The sequence below is a fragment of the Onychomys torridus genome, chromosome 23, assembly GCF_903995425.1.
Source record: "Onychomys torridus chromosome 23, mOncTor1.1, whole genome shotgun sequence".
Classification (NCBI taxonomy): Eukaryota; Metazoa; Chordata; class Mammalia; order Rodentia; family Cricetidae; genus Onychomys; species Onychomys torridus.
The window spans coordinates 66,124,231-66,151,166 of NC_050465.1; the positions used below are offsets into that span (position 1 = coordinate 66,124,231).

General features: G+C 43.0%; 1 protein-coding gene across 7 annotated transcripts in view; it reads left to right on the forward strand.

The window, feature by feature from the left end:
* Rhbdd1 (rhomboid domain containing 1) overlaps positions 1-26,936 on the forward strand; it is a 125,940-nt gene that overhangs the window by 76,181 nt on the left and 22,823 nt on the right. For 4 of the 7 annotated variants that reach the window (XM_036173366.1, XM_036173365.1, XM_036173364.1 and 1 more), the window contains exon 7: positions 7,117-7,325. The exons of 1 other annotated variant lie outside the window; for it this stretch is intronic. In XM_036173366.1, the coding sequence (XP_036029259.1) occupies positions 7,117-7,325 (209 nt within the window). Of the gene's footprint in view, positions 1-7,116; positions 7,326-7,696; positions 7,736-26,936 lie in introns of those variants that run through there. 2 more of the 7 variants (XM_036173369.1, XM_036173368.1) reach the window with 2 other exon arrangements.

Sequence of the window (26,936 nt, forward strand, 5' to 3'; positions counted from 1 at the left end):
GGTCTTATGTTACCAAAGCATGTTACAAGGGCAAGTCAACTCAACAGAGAGGGGTCATGGTCTCAGAAGTGCAAAGGGTAACCCAGCCATTTTTAGAAATCACTGATCTAAGCCAGGCTGTGGTGACACACGTCTTTAATCCCAGCACTCGGGAGGCAGAGCCAGGTGGATCTCTGTGAGTTCAAGGCCAGCCTGGTCTACAGATCAAGATCCAGGACAGGGACCAAAACTACACGGAGAAACCCTGTCTCAAAAAACTAAAAAAGAAAGAAATCACTGATCTAGAGCCACAAACTCTAGAAGCATGACTTGGTGGCACAATCCTGATGCCTGGAAAAGAGCCCCAGAACCAATGTAATGAATCCTCAGGGATACTCCTGTGTATATGGCTAGTTATGATGTAGTGTGGACAAGCAGGGCAGGGCAGGGCAGGTCTCATGTGCATAGAGTGAATAGCTAATCTCCATCCCTTTCCATACTGCCCAGATAAATCCCAGGAGCCACAGAATGAATGCATGATAGAATAGGTCAATAGTTATGTTTCTGAGGGGGCAACACTGGGTTATTAGCATCTGTTTTTTATAAAATGTCTACCAATAGCAAGCCTCCAAAAATGATAAGAGGTTAGAGGAAAACTCAAGAAAGGCTGAGTCAGAATATGAACATTGGGTCTAGAAAGTTCCCATGTCAAGTGGGGTAAGAGAAAGGATCAATCACAAGTGGATAGACACCCTTTTGTGAAGTTTCATTTCTTAGGTTTATGTCTCCCTCCCCACCTACCTTCCTCCCAGTTGTAAAGGTGTCAGTAGCAAAGCTGTTGTTTTAGTTTTCCACCACTGGCATAATGCCCAAAAGAGGAAAGCTTTCAGTGTAGTTTCAGACACTTGAGGCCAGGTTGGCTGGATCCATTGTTTTGAGCCTGAGATGATACAGACCATCATGGTGGGAGCTTGTTTCAGGCTGCTTATTCCTTGGCTGCTGAGAGCCAGAAATCAATAGATAAGAAGAGGCCCAGAACAAGACAGGTCCTTCAGAAACAGACTTCCAGTGACCTGTCTCACCTAACAAGACTCCACCTCCCAGGAGCTCATTCAGTTGTGAATTCACCCCGCTGGCAACAGCGCCTTCAACACCTGAGCCTTTGGGGACAATAACTGACATTAGATCCAAACTATAGCAGGTGTTTCTCCAACAGAGAGAGTGGCTTTCTCCAGTAATTGCCTTCTGTGTCTTTCAGAAACAAATATGTAAGGGATGTATGGCTGGGAGCATCCTCTGGTGGGCCTGGTTGTTTTGGAGTGGTGTGAGAGACTTGAATATAACTGCAGAGAAAAGGTCCTGCATTTTGTGTATCAGAAAAGGAAGTTAGAGTCAGCCTTAGAGAATGTTTCATTTGTAAATCTTTAGTAGTTACTAAGCTACTATACACATAACTAATATGTAACAGAAAATAAACAAAAATATCCTTAGTATTGGGCAGAAAAATCAGGTACATGCTACCTTCAGAGGTTTCATGTATTTAATCCTGTATATTTTTCTTAAAGATTTTGTTTATTTTATCTGTATGGATGTTTTGCCTGCATGTGTGTCTGTCTACCACATGTATGCCGTGCCCACTGAGGCCAGAAGAAGGTGTCAGGTACCCTGAAGCTGGCATTATAGTAGATGATTGTGAGCCACCATGTGGGTGCTGGAATCAAACCAGGGTCCTCTGCAAGAGTAGCCAGTGCTCTTCACCACTGAGCCATGTCCCTCTTTTGTGACAATATCTCATGTAGCCCAGGCTGGCCTTGAGCTCCTGATCCTTCTCCATCAAGGCACGCACGTCCATACCTGACCAGGCTTCCTCCAGTTGTCTGAAACACAGTTGTGAAGACAACTCGGAAAGGAGCACTATGCTGGGCAGCAAGAGAAATAACTTAAAACTTTCTTCTATACCTTTTTGAAATATTTTCTAAAATGCTTTATTGTCTCATCTGTCAAACATTTCAGGGAAAGTAATTTTATTTTTCGAAGTCTCTTGTTGCTCTTCCTGCCAGGCACTATCATTAAGATTGGCCTGACGAGAAGAGCCTGAGGTTGTTTTGAGGCCAAGGGTTTGGTTTCTGCATCGACATAAACCAGTCATCTGGTGTAGGTAGATAGGACCTACGCTTTGAGTCCAAGCACCTTTGTGGTGTGCTTCCCACTGTGAGAGACTGAAGCAGGCACTCTCCCTGCCCAGTTGCTCTCTTCACCTCACCCCTGTTTTTCCACAAAGCCAGAAGGTCCCCCTCCTTTCCCCATTCACTCACAAGTGTATTTTCTGAATTTAAAGGCTTTTCTTCTTTCTGTTCTCAGAAAAATCACAATAGCAACTGGTATTTGACATTGGTCCTTCAAAGGGTCCATCTGTATCTGAGACCCCTGTGACCTCGCGTGACACTCTATGTAGCAGTGAGCACATTCCAGGACCAGGACACCAGTGAGATACCATTGTTAGAGGAATACTCATTGAAAATTAAGTTGCTTAGGAGGAAGATTCAGGTTTGAGCCTGAACACATAATATACTCAATTCTAACCTAATTGAATGAAATGCAAAAATGATGTATTCAAGAAAGAAAATATAAACAGTAGTAATATAGGTGAACGGTTGTTATTTTTAGGTGTCATCTTTTCTAAAGAGAAAAGCAATGAAAAGTAAGAGAACAATAGATATTCACATAAAACATTTGACTGTCATTAACATCTAAAGAACTCATGTAACACAGTAATTAACACCAACCCGTATTAATAAAAAAGAAAACAATTTGAATATATAATTTAAAAAAGTAAGCATTTTGTATCAGATACCAATGTGCTGTGTGTTAGCAGAGTCATGCTTCTAAATCTCACCCACATTTAATGGTGGTTGTAACAGTTTCCACGTACTGCTGATGAAGGTGTCAGTTGTCTGACTTCTTGAAGGCATGTGGGAAAAGGTCGAGCAAGTCTTGTGCTCAGTTATTTCCTAAAGAGGAGTCTGTCTTCCTAAAGAGCTAATAGTCCAAAATTTGTATATCTACTTTTTTTCATAATTTATATCATAAAGTTGAAATTTGTACAGTAATCTGAATGAAGACTAAATCATTTATAGTTTATTGTACCATGGGAACATGTACATGTTAAAAGCAACATTATTGAAAAATGTAGTGGCAAAAAGTTTGATTATGATAGTATTAAATGAGAAAAGTAGGGCACAAAACCCTGTGTACCATATGATCAACATTTTATACCGATAAAAAAAAAATCAAGAATTTTCCCGTAGGAAAAAAAAATTTTTTTAATTAAAAAAGCCCTTTTAAAACATCTCCTTTGTATCTTAATAAAACAGTGATAAAGTTTTTTAAGGAAACAAAATTGGAATTAATGTAAGCAGTCTATTAAGGGCAGAATTTTTGCTGTTATTTGTTACTACTTCAGGAAGTTTTCTTGGATCAGTTTTCTTGAAATTAGTTCCATATGCTATTTAGAACATTCATTGAAAGTAAAATTCTATGGTCAAGCAATAGACCATGGCCATGGTGGCTTCCTATCAGAATGGAGTCCACAGTTTTCCCAGCCTTGTGTGAGTGTAGACTGTGGGTGAATGTATTTGGGCCAGAGAGAAGGCAGATGGGAGCGTTGGCTGAGGCCTGTAAAAGTAGTTTGCACACATCCTGTTACTTTACTTCCCAGTGTTGTGGTGAGTGTCTCCAAGGACAGAGGACATCCTGCTACTTACACACAACACCGTTATCACATTCAAGAAAATCAGCAATTCCCCAATTTCAATCATGTAATCCAACCCAAAACTCACCAGTTTTCTTTTTTTTTTAAAAAAAAGCTTTGTACAGCTAATTCTTTTTATTTGGGCACGTGTGTGCATGTGCGTGTGCATGTGCGCGTGTGTGTGTGTGTGTGTGTGTGTGTGTGTGTGTGCGCGTGTGTATGTGTGTAGAGGTCAAAAGGCACCTTGTGGGAGTGGGCTCTGTCCTCCCACCATGGGTTCAGTGATGGAATGCAGGTTCCTAGGTTTGAGTGATAGGTACTTTATACACCGAGCCATCTTACCAGCTCTGTAGCCAATTTTTGAAGTTTCAATGTTGTATAAAAACTGCACCCTAGTTTTCCTATTTTTTTTTTCTGAGAGACTGTATTAGGATTTCTATTACTGTGATAAAAGACCGTAAACAGAAGCAACTTGGGGAGAAACAGGTTTCTTTCAACTTACAATCATAGTCCTCCATCAGAGGATGTCAGGACAGGAACCTGGAAGTGGGATCTGATGCAGAGGTCATGGAGGGGTTCTGCTTACCGGTTTGCTCCACGTGGCTTGCTAGGCCTGCTATACAGCCCAGGAGGTAGCAGCCCAGAAAGGCACCACCCACAGTAGGCTGGGCCCTCCCACATGGATCTAGAAAATGCCCCACAGGCCAGTTGATGTGGGGGGGTATTTTCTTAATTGAGGTTCCCTCCTCATAAATAACTCTAACTTACATCAAGTTGACCTAAAACCAGCCAGCATGATTGGTCTTTTTTCGACACACAAACACACTTGTCCTCAAGACTGGGCATGCTAATATTATTATCACAATCTAAAACACTGTAACTTTTAAATGAAAGTCCCATGGTCTTTAAAAAGAAATCAAACAATTTAAAAATTCAGCCTCTTTAAAATAAATATCCAAGGTGTCTTTCACAGTTTCTCTAAAATATCCAAAGTCTCTATAAAATAACAGATTCTCTTAACTGTAGGCTCCTGTGAAATCAGAAGTAGGTTATATAATTTCTCCCTCCAAGGGAAGAACCAGGGTACAGTCTGGGACCTGCTCATCATCCTCTGGTCTCCAAAAGGCTCCACTTCCCCCACCTCTGCCATTTGTAGCACGCAACAGCTTGTCTCACGGAATCAGGCTGGCTCCACGCCATAGGTGCTGCTGTCCTTGGGGGTTGTCCCATGGCACCGGCATCTCCAAAACGTTGAGTCTCCACCGCAGCTAGACTGCACCTTCAGCTGTAGTGTCTCCTGCCTTCTTTTCAAGAGCTCTGTCCCTGTGGCATGGTGCCATGCCTCAACTACTGTTCAAGGCCTGTTCAATCCTGGGGTTTCTACTACCACTGAGGCTGCACCTTCACCAATGGCCTCTCCATGGCCTCTCTCAGTGCCTAGCTTCAGCTGTTCTCTATAACTCCTTCAGTCCTGCAGCTTCGTGCCACCAAAATCAGCTACATGTGGGTGATTCTTACACAAGAACAAATTTGGCTGTTAGCTTGACTCTGCACCACAGGTTCTGTGTGCCGGTCCTGGGAAACACTTTGCAGAAGATTTTGTCCCAGTGATGCTGGTCTCTTCTTTATCCCAGTTGATTGCCTGGCCACAGCTGACAACCAGATTGTTCCAGCAAAGCAGAGGTTTCACTTTAGTGGGTTTTGGTCTCTTATTAATAACAGTTGATTCTTTAGCCCCAGCTGACCAGAACTACAGATTCTTTTTTTTATTAAATATGTTTATTTATTAAAACTTTTTTTCCCATTTTACATACCAACCCCAGTTCCCCCTCCCTCCCTTTCTCCCGCAACCTCACCTCCCTCCCACTCTGCCCCCATCCACTCCTCAGAGTGGGTAAGGCCTCCCATGGTAGTCAACAAAGTCTGGCCTTCCAAGTTGAAGGAGAGCCTAGCCCCTCTCCATTGTATCAAGGCTGAGCAAGGTATCCTACCAATTCTTAATGATCCCAAGAGAGTCTTTAAGGGATTCTCAAACCTCCCTCTGGAACCTCACAAGTAAGACCTCATTGACTGCAATGCTTTCAGCATTCTTATCTTCTAGGCTCCCCTCCCCCCACCCCCAAAAGTCCATTAAGCTCTGAGACAGAATTCAATAGCTTTTCCAACCCAAAGTTCCAAAGTCATAATACAGTCCTCCCCAAAACATAGTCAGGTCAATCACAGCAATATCCCATAAACCTGGTACCAGTTTCTGTTCTAGCTAGGGTTTCTGTGGCTGTGATAAAACACTATGAACAAAAACAACTTGGGAAGAAAGGGTTTTATTTTAACTTACAATTCCATATCATGGTCTGTTCTCAAAGAAAGTCAGGGCAAAAATTCAAGTCAGGAACCTGAAAACAGGAACGTAAGCAGAGCCATAGAAGAATGCTGCTTACTGGCTTGTTTCTCATGGCTTTCCCAGCCCACTTTCTTACAGCAGGCCAGGGGTAGTACCACCCACAATGAGCTGGTCCCACCTACATGAGTAATCAATCAAGAAATACCCGACAGGGTTGCCCAGGTGGTATATTCCCACTTGAGATTCTCTTTTCCCAAATGAGTATAGGTTGTATCAAGGTGGCATAAAACTCGCCAGCACAGAAACTCTCATCCAATAACTGATGGAAGTGGATGCAGAGGTCCTCAGCCAGGCCCCAGGTGGAGCTCCAGGTGTCCAATTGTCAAGAAAGAGGAGGGACTGTAAGAGCATGAATTGTTGAGACCAAGATTGGAAAAAGCACAGGGACAAATAGCCAAACGAATGGAAGCCCATGAATTATGAACCAAAGGCCGTGGAGCCCCCAGCTGGATCAGGCCTTCTGGATAAGTGAGACAATTGAATAGCTTGAACTGTTTGGGAGGCATCCAGGCTGTGGGACCGGGACCTGTCCTTAGTGCATGAGCTGGCTGTTTGGAACCTTGGGCTTACACAGGGACACTTTGCTCAGCCTGGAAGGAGGGGACTGGACCTGCCTGTTCTGAATCCACCAGGTTGAATTGAATCCCCAGGGGAGTCTTGGCCCTGGAGGATATGAGAATGGAGGGGAGGGGATGGGGGGAAGGTGGGGATGGGAGCGGGAGCGGGGAGGACAGGGGAACCCATGGCTGATGTGTAAAATTAAAACACAAATATAATAATAATAATAAAAAAAACTCACCAGCACAGACACTAATCCCACTAAACTGTAAGAAATCTACTTTTTATCTGGTTCTTTCTGATGCATTTGAGATGCCTCTCTATTCTCTGTCTCCTACATGTTATCACTTGTATCAGGACTTTGTTCGATTCCAGTTAGCCAGTTTTAGCAACAGATATGACGTAGATACTGTTGTGTCCTTCACAGCAGCCATGAGGAGTGAGATGCACACTACCGGGCCATCTCTCCACTTGTCACTAAGGCGATGGACACTCCCCCATTTCTCCTCTGGGTCAGTGTGTGGTTCTCCTGTCTCAGCACCAGTGGTTCTGGGATCTCTTGCTGGCCCGCTCTTCAGCCTTTACCCTCTTCTCACGGTTTTCTCTAAGTCCTTTCTGGCAGCAGGATTTGAGGAGGTAAGCAAGTTTCCACGTACCACTTTAGGATCAGGGTTTGTGGGTTCTCCACCTCCACAGCTCTTAAGTGTACTCAAAGAACATTACTGTTTAGATTGTCCAGCCTTTGCGTTCACTGCAGGGGCAGGAGCGCTGTTCTCCGCACTTCTCGGCATTCCATGGAGGGTTTCCTTCTCTGGGGTTTGAGCCAATCATTCCTGAGGGATTTACTTTAGATGCTTCTCATTATTCATCGTATTTATTTTTACTTTTGACAGAAGATACTTTAGAAATAGTAGTTCCTAAGGCTGTGTGCATTATTATTTCTCTTTGGTTCATGGGATTTTACATTAAGGAATGTTAGTTTAACAGCTATGTTTTGTTTTAAAAAGAGCCAGCCAAGAGAAATTCATTAGGAGAGAGAATACCAAGCCTGCACCAATTAGTTTGAAGCTCTTCCTCACTTAAATATATTATAAAGGTAAGTTAAGGAATCAGGGTAGCAAGTTTTCAACCTCAGAATTTTCTAATATTTCCAAATAGTACCTGGCCATAATTACAAGTCCTAAAGTGCATGCCGGGAATAATAATAATATGCAAGTAGCCTTTGTAGGATAAATAAAGAGATCTCTATTATTTCAAGTATCCGCACATTCACTATTAACAGAAATCTTGTCTTGTTCTGTTGGCAGTCAGCACTTACAAAGGAGTCCAAGAGGCAGCTGATACCATAACAGTAGGAAAAACTTGGAAAGGAGCCATCTCTTTATCTGAGTCAAAAGGCAGATGCTAGCTAGGGGCGTTAGCTCACTGTGGGTTTTGTCCTCTCCCCTACCCACTCCTTGTATAATTTCTGTCCCTCTCCCCTGTCCCTCAACCTGCCACCAAGTTCAGCTGGCACTGGGCACACAGTTCTGTCCTTCACCACTTTCTTCTTCCAGCCTGGGGCCTGTGTCCTGTTTAAATCTGGGCCTCCTTGCTGGTGGTGGGATAACATATGTATCTTCTGTTAGATTTCTGAAAGCACATACCCACATCCACACTGCTGTCCTGTGATGATCAGGCAGAGTATACACACACACACACACACACACCACTGCACAATGGGGTTGCTCCTTAGCCACACTCGAAATCAGGGCAGGATACACTATGGAAGCCTTGGCTTGAGAATAAAACTGATCACCATAATGGAAAAGAAATAGACTCCCAATTAATATCTAGCACCTTTGCTGTTGATACCTTTGAGTCCTGTTTGTAAGAATCCTATATTCAAAGAGATCAGCTGAGGTATGGCTTAAATGACAACAGGGAGGGGAGATTTGTTGTAATTAAACTGTACATTTTTTCCTTTCTCTGCAGCAACATCAAAGACTGTAAAGGTAGTGTTTGTATTGATTATTTTATTGTATGGGAAATCATAAGAAAAGTGGACCAGATCGCATTCATTGTTTTTTTTCAGTTACATTTATTGTACAAAATAGGTTTCACCGTGACATACTCATGTATGTACGTAAGTACTTTGACTGTGTTAATTGTCCCCATTGCTAAGTCCAGGTTTGTTATTTTGTAGCAGCGGACCGGAGGAAGGTGTCACTAGGAAGTGTTGTGGAATAGGTAGGTACCTGAAGCAGTTAGGTCTCCTGCTGTACGGATGAAAACCTTCTAGAAGACGAACCCACACAACTCTATAAGAGAGACATAATTTGATAAATACACACATGATATGGTTGTATCTCAGCTGTATGATTTTGTGAGCCTCCCTTAGCTTACTGTGGTCATTGGCAGTTGGTGGTTGATAACATGCAAATTCCAGCTGCCGCCTTGCTTGGCTGAGGAGCACTGCAGCCAGGACAGAGATGTATAGCTAATGCTAATTCTGTGTGACCACTTAGCCTTTCTTTCTTTCTTTCTTTCTTTCTTTTAGTAATTTGATGTGTTTTCCCCCAGGAAAACCTCTACATAATAAAAAAAAAAAAAAAAGTACCATCTGCCAGATTGTTTCAAAGCAATTTCAGTGCAGAGCAACGGTTGCCTTAAATTATTGGCTCTTTCTCACTACTGTGCATGTCAGGGGTATTCATTTCAGTGAATGAAGTTTTCTCTTTGAGACCATGTTTAGGTGTGAAATTGTGCATGTAAAGAAATAGAAGCATTGCACGTAACTGTTAATCTGTGCACGTGGAAGAGGGGTAATGGAGGAATCAGAATTCTGTGTGGGTCTCTTCTGGAAAGTAGAAGGGCCACCATATTAGAGTAGCTATGAGAAGTAGAGTATAAACAATTTGAACATGTTTGTGAGAAGTTATATGTGAATTAATTTATAATTTTTCTGAACCTACATTCACCCATGTATGAAAAGGCATCATTCATGTGCTAATGATCCCAGTTGCCAGTAAAAATATAGCTGGGACAATAATGAATTAGTTCCCCCATCTCCCTTCTCCTTCCACACAGAGATGACCCAGTTGCACAGTGATTCAGTTTTCAGAATCACTGTTGCTGTGGGTGGGGTCAGCGAGAGGGAGGCGCCGTGTTTCTCATTCTGCTTCTCAGCAGATCCTTGCCCAAGCCCTCATACTAGCAGGGCCAAGTGTAAAGTACTGAGCGCTGAAATAGTGAATAAGTCTTGGTCTTTACTTTGAGGTAAGAATACTCTGCACCTTGATGGGCAACAGCAGAGTTAATTGGCGTACTGTACTTCAGCTAAGCAATGTACTGGATGTAGGAAAGAAGGCAGTAAGTAGCCTTTGACTTACGTGAAGTGATGGCCTTATGTGCCAACCTGTGGTGTTTTCTGCTACAGCAAACTGAGCTACTGTAAGAACCAATGGAACAAGAAGCACAGCTAGGGGTTTGCTAATACAGTCATTTGGATTTCCCAGTTGTTTCTGCAAGTTTTTCATCTCGGAAGTTATTGATATGTGGATTTGTTGTTTCATAAGGTAATTTGAGAAAACCATTATCCCTGGGCTGCTGCAGAGTCTTGCCATTTCCCTAAAAATGTATTAATTTAGAACAAGAACTATCAGGTAATATGTTAAAATTGCCTGCATCTTGTATTCTCATTGATCAGGAGATGTGAAGCAGTTTTCAGAGCTTTGTACTGGGGCTAAACCAATGACACAGATCAAGTAGTTACCCGCCCCCCCCTGCTTTTTGTATTTTTTTTTAACTCAAGGTCCTGGATTTCAGTATGTATACTCAATAGTTGATACTTTCAGCTGATAAAATTGTATTTTAATAGAAGTTTTCTGATTTTTTTCTAAGCATTGTAAGCATACTTCAAAATGATATATAGTGTGTCCCAAGGGTGTATCTTAATATTTTATCCTCTAATTGAGTTGCAGTTTCTTTGAGCATTAATGAAGAGCCATGCTGTTGATTATATTAAGCATGTAAATGCCACTCAAGTCTGGGCGGTGCAAATGTAGTATTACTATGATCCGTTGCTTAAGTTATTGCTGTACATATATCATGATGTCATCATACCCCAAAACTAATTAAGGCTGGGATCTGTTGACTTTTTTTTTAATTAAAAAAGTAAAATATTTACCTTATTTCTAGACAAAATGATAGAGAACAAAACAGGCAGTTTGATTTCAAACAGAACTGAAATGTTCTAGAATAGAAACTGGCCTCAGATGCTACCAGAGCTAACATATTGGTTCAGTGTCCTCATGGTCTGTTTATCTGATAATGATGGCATGCACCCCACTGACAGTTTCTGCCTCAGGGAGCAGGTGTGGAGAAGGCCGGGCTCCCTTGGACCATGTAAGGTGCCCTTCTGGAAGGTGCTAGATCAGACCCACACTTGGCAGGCTATTCAGCCTTTCCAAGCCTGCAGAAAAACTATTTGGGTGCAAGTTCACCAGCACACTTACACACATGCTGTGATTTTTGTGCACGTTGGCCTTTGACTCACCATGTGAGTCAGCAACACTCCGCTCCTGTACTGGAAGAAGTCCCAACTAACTTCCGAATAGCCTCAGGGTGGGTGATGCTAAACACATAAAAGAGATGAGGGACTCCTGAGTTTATCAGTTATGGCCTTTTCAGTTTGGGGTAGTATTATTGTTATGGTTATAAAGTAATACATATTCACTGTAGAGAAATAAAAAATAAGCAAAAAGATGTTCAAAGAGTAACCTGGGACTGGGAAGATGTCTCGGTAAAATGTGTGTTGTGTGCACACACACAAAGTAATCTATAACCCTACTGCCTAAAGAAAAACTACTTCACATATGGGATATGTCCTTGGGGCTATGTGCAAACATTTTGGTGAAGCTCCTCCAGGTCGCTGAGTGTAGATAATGAATGCTATGTTAGGAAGGCTCCCATACTTGAATGCCCTGTGAAGTATGCATTTTTAATTATCTTTGTTATTCTAGATATTAAACAGAGGCACAAAAAATATTAAGTGATTTGCCCAGAAGGGTCACACTCTAAGTGGGAAATACCAGACTAGATAGCAGATGTCTCTATTTTTACATGGCATGCATCACAGCTAGTCCGTATGGAATACCCAGGGTTTGAGAGATTTTGCTATGTTCAGCATGGGATATCTGAGGGAAAAAAATCTACATACACCATGTTCTTAAGTCTGTTACCTTTATTCCATCACAGCTAGTCCATATGGAATTCCCAGGTTTCGGGAGATTTTGCTGTGTTCAGCATGGGATATCTGAGGGAAAGAAATCTACATACACCATGTTCTTAAGTCTGTTACCTTTATTCCTCTAAGACGAAATTCTATCAATATACCTATGGCTCCATCATTCAGGACAAGAATAACTCTAGACATACCAAGCTCTTTATCTGTCTACTTTATTTTTCTGGGATGAAATCCGATCTACATAGCTTCAGTTCCATCCAGTTCCCTAGCTCATAGTCCTGCTAAGGACTAAACTCCTGTGCTTCCAGCCTCATCCTCCATTTCCTCCTCCTCCATTTCCACTACTCTCTACTCCTGGCACTCAGAAAACTCTGCCTGAGATCTGCTTACCCTCTATGGAACCTCTGTCTTCCTCTCTTTTCTCTCCCCATGCCATTCTGTCTGCTCTACAGAAAAATGCCTGGCTTCTCTCTCTGGCCACGCGGTTCTCTGCCTCCTCAGGAATGTTTCTCTACCCTACCTTCCCCTCCGAAAGAGGCCTACTTCCTGTGTGTCTGTTTTTTTATTGACTTTCTGTTCTGCCTTCTTATTGGTTAAAAACCCAACCACATGACCTCCTCATCACTGCCTGTCTATACAGACCTCCAGGTCTCTATGGTTGGTATTGAGATTAAAGGCGTGTGTCTCCATGCTGGCTGTATCCTTAAACACACAGAGATCTGCCTGTCATGCGATCAGGATTAAAAGTGTGCGCCACCACCGCCTGGCTTCTGCCATGGCTTACTATTAGCCCTGACCCCCAGGCAACTTTATTTACTAACATACAAATAAAATCACATTTCAGCACAAATAAAATATCACCATACACTAGACTTACTTTTAGGTTGTTTTAGCTCAGCACCGGGCATTTCTGTCTACCTCACAGCATACAAAAATGTAAAGCTTCAGAAGTCTACGTGAAGGTGTCCTTTGCCTATCTGTTCTGATTCATCTCAATGAAAGGTCCTGTGGTGCCTAGAAGGTTAGGTTGCTGAGGGAAGATGAGTCTGACTCACTTTCTGTGCAAGAACATTTTTGTACTGCACATTGTGATTTTGTGTTATTAGAAAACAGTAAGGGTTGACTACTAACATTGCTTCATTTGGGATCATTTACAAAGTCAAAACATCAAAAAGACCAATCAATAGTTTGGTTGCTGTAGTTTGTTTCCAGTTGACTCTGAAAGAAAACTGTTTGCTTTTACCTAGTGATGATGAAGTAAACCATAACTAGCTGGTGGGCAGTAAGGGAAAATAAAGTGTTTAATAAGTGTCTTCTAGAAGGAAAGGCATCTGTATAGAACATCTGCCCTCTTCATTATACCTTTAAATAAACTATGCCTCTGGGGGCAAGCAGGTACTTGCTTTGCCACACTGTGCTGTGACAGAGATAAATCTTAGACCTCTGGTCATTTATTGTTGTGTAAAGGATGCTTTGGGGTAAAGAAGGACATAAACCCCTGACTTATATAATGTGGGTCCAGCAAAGCCCATTTTGAGCCTCCCCCCTGAGAATGTGCCATTTCAAAGATAATGACGTTCCCTACTCTTTGATAGCCTGAATTATTTGCTAATCATTATTATAGTGTTTTATATAAACATTGCACTGTGATGTAGTACATAGACAGACATGTTGGACAGTGCTTCTTGTTGTGTATAGACACATGCTTAATGGAGTTCCCAGGTTTCTTTGTTTGCTTTCAGGAAGGGATGTGAGAAGCCATGGAACAATATCTACATTTACAGCTCAGTCCTGCGTGAAGTAAGGCTGAGTGGGCAGAGGCACCAGAGCCCTAGCAATAGCAGTTCTCCGAGTGTCTTTTCATCAGCTGTCACTTTTTGCAGGTTACAGTCTAACCAAAGATGGTTTCCATGATCAATGACAGAGAAAGACCTTGTGATTCCAGAACATAATATTGAATCAACAGCATGGCTCATCTTATTAGTCAGAGGAAAAAAAATAACCACCCTAGCAAGGAATTTTAAAGCCAGAGTTACAATGTGTTTCAGCCATCCCCCAGGAATCAGCATTTCCGTAAATGCCCTGTGCTCTCTCCCAGACCTTGACACCAGACAAAGGCACATCATCAGAGTTAATGAGCAATTAAGACGTACTTGCCTGGCAGTTAACTAGCCTACTAATGAGACTAAATAAGCGCTGTCCTTAATAATGTCAAGACTTGTATTTTCTAAAAACCATGCAGTCTCTGATCTCTGTAGCTATAAGACAGGCAAACACTTAACTTTGAAAAAGTAAAATAGAGACAGAAAAGTGTGCAAACTCCATCTCATTTACTCTAAGCTCAGAATGCAGTTTTTTTCCCCTCATGAATGGCCAAAGTGATATAATAACATGTGTCACCTTATTTATCTGAAGTGTTGTCAGACAAATTACTTAGGTGCTGAACAGCCTTTTCTCAGTGAATTCATAAAGTTAAAGTTTGGGGTATATATTAGGTTTCTCTAAAAAAACAGAACTTATAGAGTAGATAGGTAGGTGGATAGATGGATGGATAGGTAGGTAGGTAGAGATTAGACAGATAGACAGACAGACAGACAGATAGACAAATAGATATTAGATAGATGATAGATAGATAGATAGATAGATAGATAGATAGATAGATAGATAGATGGATGATAGATAAACAGATGATGTAAGGGTCCAAGAAAATGCTAAAGAAGACCCCAGACTCAATAGTATGCAGGAGCAAAGAGTGTTTATTTACCAGCATCTGCAGGGAGCTAGGAGAAAATGAATTTCTGTTGTTTAATCTACTCAGTCTGTGGTATTTTGTTGTGGCAGCCCCAGAACACTAATAATCATTGAATTATCACTGATGAAAATACCACAATTATTACCTCTTAAGACAGTGTGAGAGCAAAGCAACATAAAGATTAAGTACGTGGATCCAGTGTCACCTCCCTGACCCCACCTTCATACTGTTTTACACACAGAGCACACTGACTTATGTTCTCGTCAACACAAGGAAGGGTTCCTTTCTCCTACATCCTCAGCAACATTTACCAGGTGACAGATACCTTATTGTGGTTTTAATGTGAATTTTATTTATGTTTGGTGACACTGACCTTTTTTTTCTCCAGTACTTGTTGGTCCTTTATGTGTCTGTTATTGAGAGATGTCTGCTCAGATCCTTTATCGGTCTTTAAACTGGGTCATTTTTTTTCCCTTGCTTTTGAGTTGTTCAAGTACTAGATATTAATATATATTCTAGGTATTCATCCCTTATAGCCATAGTTTATGGACATCTTCCTCATTAGATATGTTGTCTGTTCATTTCATTGATTGTTTTCTTTGCTGTGCAAGATTTTTTTTTTTTTAGTTTGAAATTCCACCTGTTTTTACTATTGTTAAAGCCTGGGCTTTGAGGGGAGAGTCATATCCCAACATAGAGATATTTTATATATATATTTGTGGGTATATACATGTATATATGCATGTATCTATGTGTGGGTGTTGTGGAGCTTTACTTACGGTTCTGCTGTTGCTGTCTTTTCTTTCATCTGGATGTTAGAACTCCTTATCTTTTCACGTCTTATGTTTTCCCCTGCCTGTTTTGAGTTGCTTTGTGTATATATGGGGTGAAATGTGGGTATAAAACCACAAAATCTCTTATGTGTGAGTATTCTGAAAGCCTCATTTTAGCTCAGCCACACCTGAGTGATTCTAGATTTTAGGGCTTTAAGGTATACATGTGTGGGGATGCAATTCAGCCCCGATGATAACGGCACTACCAATAGTTTTCATATTCTGCTAAGTGCTATAAATGCTTGGTAGTTCATGTGTTTGTACTCTGTTCATTCCAATTTGATAGAAATTAGAAAAATCCTAGTGCTAGGGTTTTTTGTAAAACATTCACAAAAATTTAAGTTAATCTTTATAAAGTGCCAGTTATTAATATCGTCTTAGCTAATGTTAAACTTGCTATAGAAGATTCCACTGCAGGTTTCATGGTTATTTTCAGTCTTCTTTTTTTGGGGGAGGGGGCAGGGTTTCTTTGTGTAGCAGTCCTGGCTGTCCTGGAACTCACTCTGTAGACCAGGCTGGCCTTGACCTCACAGAGATCACCTCTGCCTCCCAAGTGCTGGGATTCAAGGCGTGTGCCACCACCCCCAGCCCTGTTTTCAGTCCTTTTAGTGGATAGCTGGGAAATGCCAGGGAATGTGAAATTCCAACCCACAGGTAGCATTCATCCAGCTCCATATGTGGCCTTCCAGTCTAATGAAAAGGTAGAATTTAAAGGCAATATTAAGAGTGTCAGGGAGTACTTTGCCAACAATATAGTTTACATCAAGAAGAAGGGGCGTGTTTGTAAATGCAGTGGCCTTGACTGATTTCCCATCAACAGAGATCATCTTTTCTGGTGAGTTTAGGTTATGTGAGTGGTGACTGTGGGTAACACAAGGATGGAGCTTGCTAATCAAGTTAGTAAAATGCACTGTTCCTCAACACTGCTTGCCTGTAAGAGTTAGTTACACAGCTTCTGAAAATGCTCTGGCCCCTAAGTTGGAATCCATAGCAGGTGGGATGGGGCGAGTGAGTGTGCACAGGAAGTGGTGTGGTAGAGGGACTGGGCCTGATCCCACGCTTTCCAGAGGAGCTGAGCATAGCTTTGCTGGTGGGAACAGAGCTCCGAGGATCAGCTTGGGGTGTCCTCCATTCCTTTTGCCCCTGTAAAAACAGCCGGAACCTTGGTTTTTCTGTTTGTTTCTTTTGTTTGAGTCAGGGTCTCACTATGCAGCCCTGCCTGTTCTGGAAGGCCCTATGTAGACTAGGCTGGTCTCAAACTACCTGCCTGCCTCTGCCTCCAGAATGCTGGGATTGACAGTGTGCACCATCCCATCCATCTATGCACCTCGACACCCAATGTGCACTTGGTTGTTTTGTCTTTTTAAAGTTGAAGGTATACATAGCACCACCTGCTTTAACAATTACCCAGCTATCCTAAAGTTTGTACATCTACATTTAATAGTACGTAGAGGACCCATATTGTACAAGGATATGAGTAAAGTGGTTTCTCTACCCACTTCCGTACATAAAGATAGTTCCCTTATATATCTCCATAAGGGTAAAAGAAGCCATTAAGACTCACTTTCATCACATTCCAGCTCTTATGGAAATTTATGCAATTAAGAAAATACAAAATAGCATGAATTTTATGTATGCTGTGCTATAAAGGCTTAAGACTTTTGAAGAATGTTAACATAATGCAATGAATTTTAATGGTTATTGCTTATAGTGCCTTTTAAAAAAGGTTTGTCTTTTAACATGTTTCTTATTAGAGAGGAATGAACTTTTTCATTCCTAATTAGAGCTGGCTATAATGTGATGGTAAGGCTGTGCCATTTAGGAAAGGCTCAGCTGACACTTGGGCTCAGAAAAAGGCCTAGTCTGTGAGCTGGCTGGCAGCAGTTTGGCCTGTAAAATTAAAAAGTCCTCATTAACACAGCTATTATTGGACTATCACTCTGTGAAAGCCTTGGAGATGGCTGGTCCAGACAACACTGGCACACAGCACCCTAGGAAGAGAGGTTGTCTTTGGCTGAGAGCCATTCAGCCTGTCAGTCCCCAGGCTTATCCTGGAATCTGTATTGTTCTGCTCTCCATACAGAATTGTTTCTACCATATCACCTGGGCTACCCTGCTTTCTGTTGCCAATAATCCAGTACTAGAGACTGGGTAATTTATGAAGAAGAAAGGTCTTATTTGGGCTATAGTTATAGAGGTATAAGATTAAGGTCTGCATGGAGTGATGGCCTCCTGCTGATGGCCTCCAGGTGTGCGAGGCATTGGGCATACACACTGGTACAGTATGTCCTGTCTCCCCTTGGTGAAGTCATTGGAATGCCAGCATGCTGAGTATCCCTATAATTCGGTGGTTCTCAACCTGTGGGTCACAACCTCTTGGGGATCAAACAACCCTTTCACAGCATTAGGAAGGTTGAGAACCACTGCTCTCAATCTCTCAATCCTCTGAAAGATCCCATCTCCAAACACCACAGTCAGCTTAGGTTTCTACCTTCTTAATACCGCACACTGGGGATCGCATATCAATACAGAGAGTCCTGGGGACACACACAGCATCCTAAACTATACCATCACCCAGATTCACGTTTCCAGTGTGATAGTCAACCCAAATATAAGCTGAGTTCTTCGAGGGAAAAGTCAGGTATGGTCTGCCTACTAAGTATTTGTCAGCTACCTCAGAGGATTGTACTTTGGGATCTTCATGTGCCTTGAGAAGTCCTAGGGAGGAACCACAGCTAAGAGGTCAAGGGCTGTCTCTTAAATAAGTTTTAACAGGTTCTAAGTAGGCAGTTAATGATATACCCCCCCCAACCAAAATTATGATAGCCAGTAACCTAAAAGGTGTGGAACAACATTGAAAAAGGCCATGCCTGCCATCTTATGTTTAATGTTAAGGCTACTTTTGTAACTTCAGTTGCCTTTGTATAATAGGAGTAGGGTTGGTGGCATTGCGCCATTTCCTTCCAGCCACAGCCTCTAGAACAGCAGTTCTCAACCTACGAGTTATGACCCCTTTGGAAGTCAAATGGCCCTTTCAGAGGGGTTACTTGAGACCATCAAAAAACACACATGTTTACATTATGATTCATAACAGTAGCAAAATTACAGTTATGAAGTAGTAACAAAAATAATTTATGGTTGAGGGTCACCATAGCATGAAGAACTATAGTAGAAGGTTGCAGCATTAGGAAGGTTGAGAACCACTGCTCTAGAAGATTGTTACACAAAGGTAGACTTCCTCATTTTCCTGGGTGCTTACAGGTTGTGATCATACATCAGTGACTGCTGAAACACCTAGTGTGTGCAAAATGTGGTGCTGAGAACACAACGATGGTAAATGAAATATATACCATCCATGTCCCAAAGGAATGCATGTCGTACAATAGGGAAAGCAGTCAATAAGAAGATAAGTGGGACAGAGTCAAATGGATAGGTGGACAGATACACAAATAGATAAACGTTAGAAGAGGCCAGATACTAACACCGTATCCCTGGGGCATTCTAGCACCTCTGTATCATCTTGATATTCTTCTCTGTCCAATGGCATGACAAGTCTTTTAGAGCCTTGAATCACTGGCCTTTGGAAATGAAACAACAACATCATTTCCTTCCAGCTATATACTGCTATATTGGTATGTCTGCAGTGGCACATCCATATGCTGGAGCAGCTTAGCCAGCAGAAACTGACTTCTCACTGTTCTGCATGCTGGAAGGCCAAGATCAAAGTGTTGGCACAGCTGGCTTCTCTGTGGCATGTGAGGTGCCCACCTCACACTTGGTCTCACATCCTCTGTCCCTTTCCTTGTGAGGACACCATTCATGGTAGGTTAGGGCTGAACTCATATTATCTCACTTAACCTTAATTACCATTTTTAGAGCCTTCTCTCCAAGTGAAAGCACACTGGAGTAGGGCTTCCACAGATGAATGTGGGGAGAATACAGTTCAGTTCCTCTCAAATAGCCACCATCTACTAAGTGTTCACTACCTACAGACACTAACATTGGTGTTTCCCCTAGATCTCTTCATTGTAATAAAGGAGAATGCAGTAATAACCCCATGAAGTCCCATTTCAAAGATCTGGGACACAGAGAAAGGAAATGGTTTGCATGGGCATGTGGTTAGTAAGCAGAATTCAAATTCCATTTCAGTCTACCGTATTCATGCATTCTTCCCCAGAAGTCCCACTCTGAGTCAGTACTCAGCACTAACCTGTGCCTGTGCTTCCACATACAGAGCCTCCATCCCAAAGGGCTCAGAACCACTCAGCTCTGTCTAGGAGTCACTCTTGGCATCAGCGTGGTCCCTTCCTTTAGCCATTCAGCATTCTTGGACTTCTAGATACCCGGTCTCTGGAGCCCTTTAGTCATATCTGCAGCAGAAGCTGTGTTTTTCCTTTGCTCTGAGGGATACACAGGCTTGGGCTTTGGGAGGGTCACCTGACAGTTCTGAAGGGCTCTGCTTCAGGAATCGGGGTAGGCCACAAATTCTGGGAAATGAACCAACTTTTTTTTTCTTTTAGTTTCAGTATTAGTTTCTTTCGACTATATTTTCTGTAGCCTTGCATTTCTGTTAAGAATCAGAGTACAAGGATTATTTGGGGCTTAGAATCCTCTAATTATAACCATCAGAATTATTTATTTTGACCCAAAACAGCTGGCAAGAAAATCTGACTCAGAAATGTTATAAAGACAAATGGCAGAGGACGCCACAGGAAGGGGAAGCTGGGCAAGGCAGCAATGTGCAGGGTAGTTCCCAGAGATCGCAGACTCAGCTTCCCTCTTAGTTTCTGGCATTAGGGCCTCTCTTTGTGTGTCACACTGTAGCTAACTCCATGCATGCTATAACCTTTTGTACTCCTGGGGTTTGCATATTCTTCACATCTGCTTCTGTGCCTATTTTCTTCTGCTTCCATAGAAATGACATGGACATCACCATGATGGCCTCCATAAGGCATCTTAGAAGGCTGTGAAGTTCCCCACCTCTAAGGAGGTCTTGGTAATCAGTCCTCTTGTACTTTCTGATGCTCTTGGGAAAGGCGCAGAATGAGTTGCACACAGATTCCTGTTGGTTATGAGCACAAACCCAAAGAGGCAGTCTGTAGGCAGAACAAGATCTGAGTGTGGTCATACTGTTGGTGGTGAGTAACCTAGGGTCAGATGTAAAAGCAGCCCAGTAACTGAAGTGGAAGAGATAACCATATGCCCAGTGCACTTGTAAATCCCTATGTGTGTCTGCTCATTCATGGGAAAGGATCAAGTCATTCATCTACATTTTCTTTGCATGTGTTATGATTTCTTTTTTTTTTTTCTGGTGCTAGGGATTACACATGGGGCCCTGAGCATGCTAGACAATGAGATGCACCCTAGCCCTTGTTTGTTGTTGTTTTAATAAAAGATCTCACTATGTAGTGCAGGCTAGCCTTGAACCTTCCATCTTCTCACCTTTATCACCGAGGTGCTAGGAAACCAGGGGTGTGCCACCATGCCAGGTTGTGTTAGATTATTTTCACCATTAAATTTTGACCAGAAGGATACTTACAGTATGGTTTGGGTATTTTCTCTTTAGAAAGAATTAAGAATAATCAACATGTTACTAGTTGACCAATTCTGTAAGCCAAGTTTACAAAAGTGGATTTTTTAATCTGTGGCTCCAATGCTGACATCTTGCTATTTTCTGGAATAAACGGGCATTACATTGGGAGGGACCTCAGCAGTACTGGCTGTGGGCAATCAGCGTGTGCTCCCTGCAGCTCTTCTCACTGACAGAAACATGAGTCCCAAAAATCTTGCAAAGCAGACTATAGCACCAGAATAAGTCTGTCTTTTGTAGATCATTGCCAAGTTGTTACTTATGATTGAACTGAAGTATCTTGATGAACTGACCTTGATTTAAAATGGGTTATATGTTAGGTATTTTCCAATAGTTATCAAGAGTTATGAAGAGTTTGACTGCCATGCTTTAAAATGTATGTGGGGTGGGAAAAGGAACCTACAAGGGGTCAGCAGCCGTGTCACTGAAGCCTGTGGACAATCCTTCTGCAGCCTGGCTTTGCAGTCCACCAAGCCTGGAATCCTAGTGGTCTCTCCTTCCCCAGAGGACAGACACTGCAGGATTGATGGGGGTTTACAGGCAGGGAGCTTTATTCGCCTGGTGCATCTGAGATGCATACCTGAAGTGGGAGGTCCAGGGCACATGGAACATCCCCCCACATACACATTCCTTTCTCCTCTTCCCTGATCTCACACAGTGAACACACGTGAGGCTCACCACACCCTTATCAGGTTCTTGCTGTTGCCATGCTTTCAAAGGGAATCGTGTTGGAGAGGAGCAGGGTGGCCTTCCGCTTAACCAAGGTCACACAGAGGGTCACTGAGCAGTCCTACCCATCCCTTCATCTGTGGTTGTTGCCTTTTGCTTGCCAGTCAAGTTCAAGCTAATAAGAGAGAGGCACTCCCAGGTCAGCTTGGGCTCCTTCCAGTTTTCCAGTAACGGAAGGAAGTCCTTCTTCATCTTTGCTGCTGTCCAGTGACCATACCAACCACTTCATCCCAGAGCTGAACCAACCTATCACCTCAGCAAGGGAGAACCAAGAACAGCTTCGTCAGCTAGGACCCTATCTGCAGTCAGTCCCCAAGGCTCACTGTGCAGTCAGTACTGTGCATCACTTAGCACTGCTAATAAGTGAGTGTCTGTGTTTTCCAAGTGTCTCTATATTTACAAGTCTCATATTTTACCATAGGAAATGGCTTCAACAAGCATATTCATGTGTTGACAGTTCTAATTAATACACGTGATTAGCCCTGACAGTAGGACTGCGGGAAGAAGACCCATTCATAAATTTGTTCTTCTGTAACTCTACTCCAAATCTAATGGCCGTCTAATCTTGGATCATTTCTATATATGGGCAAAGGGCCATCCTACTAAATCCTCCCGCCTTTACTTCTAGGAAGAGAATTTTATCAAAACTAAGGTATGATGGGAATTTAATCTTCCTCTGTGCAGGGACTGGTACAGGCAGAGATGCTAACTTTTCTAGAGAGAAATGAGCAAGAAGATGGTGGATGGGCAGGAGGAAGGGAGGGAAGGAGGAAGGGGAAGGAAAGGAAAATGGAAAGGAAGGAAGAGGAAGGCATCCAGCATGTGCTGATGATATGCTAGAGGCCCTGAGCCCCTTATGAGCATCCCTGAGAACACGGAACCCTGTAGGAAGCGCCTTCAGTGCCCTCTGGAGGACTAAAGGCTGGGAGAGCCCATTCCTCTCACTTGCCCCATCTGCTCAGGAAGTTCTTTTATTGTTGTTACTTCCTTGGTGCCTCCATCTCACGAGAGATCTCCCCCTGGAGTGTGGGGGAGGAGCAGAGCCACCAGAGGGGGGGAAACCCCACCCCTGCTTTCCAGCTCCCATCCTTCTCTGTTCACATTTGCACTCCCAAGAACTGCCTGGCTGCCGCTACCAACTCTGAATCCTCCATGCCGCTGGGAAGCAGCTGCCTCTAACGAATCACATCTGGCTAAGTTCCTGCCATCTCAGTGTATCTGAGGCCTAGAGCCTCCTTCTTTCCTGGGTTTAACCTTACGGGGCTCACTGCCCCCTTCCCAATCCTTTCTGCCCTTCCCTGCCCTCCTAATGCCAGATGCTCCTGCCTTCCTCTCTGTGCTCTGGCCTCTCGCCTGCTTTCTCCTGCATGCTCTCTGTCTCGTCCACCTCTCAATGTCTGCTCTCCCAATGGCTGGATTCTAAGGCCCCCTTTCCTCTCCCAAGGCTTTAGTTACTATTTATAGGCCAGTAACTTCCACATTTATCTCCTCGGTGCAGCTCTCTTTAGGAGCTTCTGAAATGATATGTAAGCCTACCCAAGGCTGATGTACAAAGCTGGATTTGTAATCCCCCCCCCCCCACCTCTCCAGCTTGACCACCTCCTGGCTGTAGGTGGTAGATGAGTGCTCCTGGTTTGTCCCCAAAGGTCCTGGTGCTTCCACTTCTTGGCATCTCCAATAGAACCATCATTACTCTGACTGGATGCTCAGAGTTCAAAATGGAGCCACAGGAAGCCCACTCACACAGGTCTTGTAGTTTGGTCCCTAGAGATTGTCACCCTTAGAGTACCCACCTTTCAAAAGATTGCAGGGGGCTGCTGGGTTGAAATGATCCATACGGTGGCACAGTGGGTTGAATGGTTGCTTCAGAAGCTACTCCACCTAGAAGTTCTGAGTGTGAATTTGTGTGCAACAAGTATCTTTGAAATACAGTCCAAGTTCTCAAAGTGATATCATCCTGGGTTAGTGTTGACCCTAAATCCCATGACTGGTGGCCTGATAAAAGAGAGAAAAGGTGGAGACACCCCTGGAGGCATGAGTCACATGAAGAGAGAGGTAAAGCAAGGGCGTGGGCAAGAGGCCAGGAATCCAAAAAACTCCCAGTGCCCCAGCAACATGTGATGGATTCTCTCTGTACTTCCTGAGGGACCCAACCCAACTGACACCCTAAGTTTGGACTTGTGGCTTCCACATGTGAATGGAAATAAATTTCTATTGTTTTCAGATCCTGCGTTTGTCATAATTTGCTAGGGCAGTCCTAGGAAGTGGGTACCACCATCAAGGACAGATGCAGAAAGGCCACTCAGAGTCCACAGCAGAAATCTGGCAATAGGAGGGGGTGATCCCCACCTGGCAACAGAGGAGGAGGTGCCAAAGGCTCTACTTCTGGATGGACTGTGGAGCAGAGCCTAAGGGCATTTAGAGAGTGGCTGTGACTGAAAGTGAAGTGTAGAGTGCCTAAGGTATTGGGCCAAAGCCACTGATAGAGTGGAGTTGTCATCATTAACATGCACATGGACCAAGAACAGGTCTGCAAGAGGAGGTGATCTTCGATTTATATATCCTGAGAGACCTATCTGAGCTCCACATGGAAATGGTGAATGGGTGGTTGGGTGTGAGAAATGGGAAAGAGTTGTGATCTATAGATGTGTTTTTTAACAACACCAGCATGGTGTAAATAATTTAAGCTCATAGGTATGTTTAAAATCACCAAGGGAGTACAGAAGAGGCTCATGGGCTGAGTACTGAGGCAGCTGCTGACTGGTTAAAAAGAAAAGCAGGTTTAAGGGGGAAATGGGATGCTGAAAGAGGGTAAGAAAAAACTGAGAAGAAAGAGTAGGATCCTAGAAGACTACGTCTGGAGTTGCAAATCCCCCTGACAGTTCTGGTAAGAAGAGAAGTGATGACCAATGGGTGGCTTTTTCATTATAGAAGAAAGCAATAACCTTGATGAGCCATTTCAAAAGACAGGTCATTACTGGTTTGTGATGGGATTTCTGTGTTTGTCTCTTGATCCATCTCTCAGAGGCTCTGAGTTCCCCAGTCGTAATCTGAAGCCTGGTTAAAGAATAAAAAGGAAACACAATGGCCAGCATGGGCCCTCGGCTTCTGCTTCTAGCTTTTCTTGCTTTGTTTTGGAGAGAAATTCACATGTGCTGAATCAAGAAATCCCTGCTGCTGCTGCTCATGTGGGTGAGAAGCTGGTGAGCAGAATGGCATGTTCATTAGGCTGCCTTTCCTTGGGCTCTTCAGCGTGCAGCTTTCTCTGTTTGCAGTGCCTGACTGTGTATGGAAGGAATTCCCTCAGGGGTCAGGGTTGGGATCCCCAGTAGCTCTAGGGTGGCACTCCCCACCCCCCACAATGGCTTTCTGCAGTGAGGGACATTTGTATCTCTGCTATCCAATATGGCAGCCAAAAGTGCTGAGCCCTGTGAATGTATTTAGTACAACAGGACAACTGATATATATGTACACAATTAAAGATCACTTAAATTTATAAAGCCCTGGCACCCAGTTTCCACTGTAGAATATAGATCTAGAGTACTGGCTCTCAAGGTGTGACCCAGGGATTTGCTGGATATGTAAACCCTGGCTCAGACATGCTCAACCAAAAGCTTTGTAGGCTGGTCTGGAATCCACACCATAGTTTAGGAACTGTTGCTAGGCCCCACCCTGAGCTCCTGATCTGGTGGGTCTGGCTGTAGTATCATAATATGCTTATCCACTCATCTGGGAGTTGCTCTGGGAACCAGTTCTAGAAGGTGGACCCAGTCCCTGTGAGGGGGCCCCAGAGCCCCAAGAGTATATGCCATAAATGCCACATAATAAATGTATGAGTCAGCATGTCCCAAGTGTACTTTCTATGAAACTTTTTCAGTGTTATCTCATGATCTAGTAACAAAGGGTTTCTTAAATACCTGTTGAGTTAGTAAAATGCCCTGTATAAATCAGCCTAGATTGAATGTTTGGAGTTGAAAGTCCTTACCCCACCTAAAACTTTCTACCTGTCTTGGCTTCAGCATCCCTTAAAATTTATTATATTCTATTTCCACTTCTCTGATCCATAACCTGGCAACTTGTTTGAGACGTCATTAGAAATCATTATTCTGTAGCTTGATAAATGTGTTATAATGGTAAAAGGGTGATTTTTTTTTAAAAGTTAGATGTGGGTGCAGTATGTGCCGATGTGGTACTTGGCAATGTGTCTATAGAGGGTTTAGGGTAGTCACAATCACAGGAAGCAAAGGTAAAGAGAGATATGGTCACTGGTCAGCACCCAGGGCCTAGAACTATTAAATGTTCTCCATTTAGAGGACTGCCCTGTGCCACAGAGAGAAACAATTGCCTATCTATAGCTAACATTAATAGCTTCTTGGTGACATGACCTCTGGGCCTGTGACTCACGTTGACTGAACTTATTTCCTGTGAGCATTCTGTAAAGTTTACTGGTCCTTGGGGAGCGTTATACACCATCTTGTCTTGCTCTTACATAGTGTGATTTAATTCTTCTAGCTTATTCATATGTAAGACTAAGTACTGTGTGTTTACAAGAGCATCTGAGGTGTAAGCCTGCCTTCAAAAAAAGTTACAGTGCCAGCAGTAAGCTAGAGGTGTTATAAAAATGAAATAAAGAAGAGGAACACAGAGGGAATAAATAGTATCTAGTGTGTCAGTCAAAGTTCAACCAGGAAACAGAGCCAGGGGGAGATGGTATCAAGAGTTACTTACTGCAAGGAACTGACTTACGCAGTTGTGGGAGCGAGCCTGCAAGTCCAAATTCCAGAGGGTAGACCACTCCGGCAGGCCAGAGTTGTCAGGCGTAGCTAAAGATTGAGTATGTGATACAATTCCTTCTGCTGCTATCTTGGGCCTTTCAGCTGATTCACTTGGGCCCAACCAGATGCCTATGGTAACCTCTTTAAGGCCACCAGTTGTGGACTTTAAACATTCCATCAGATACCTGCACAGCAACATCCTGATTTGGGTTTGTTCTGGTCCTTGAAGACTAGCGGAGTCATCACTTGAGAGGAGATATTCTAGACAGCTTGATGCCTAAAAACTAACCAAAGCAAACAATGAAAAAAAATGCCTGGGCAGGAAAGGACAGCAGGGGTCG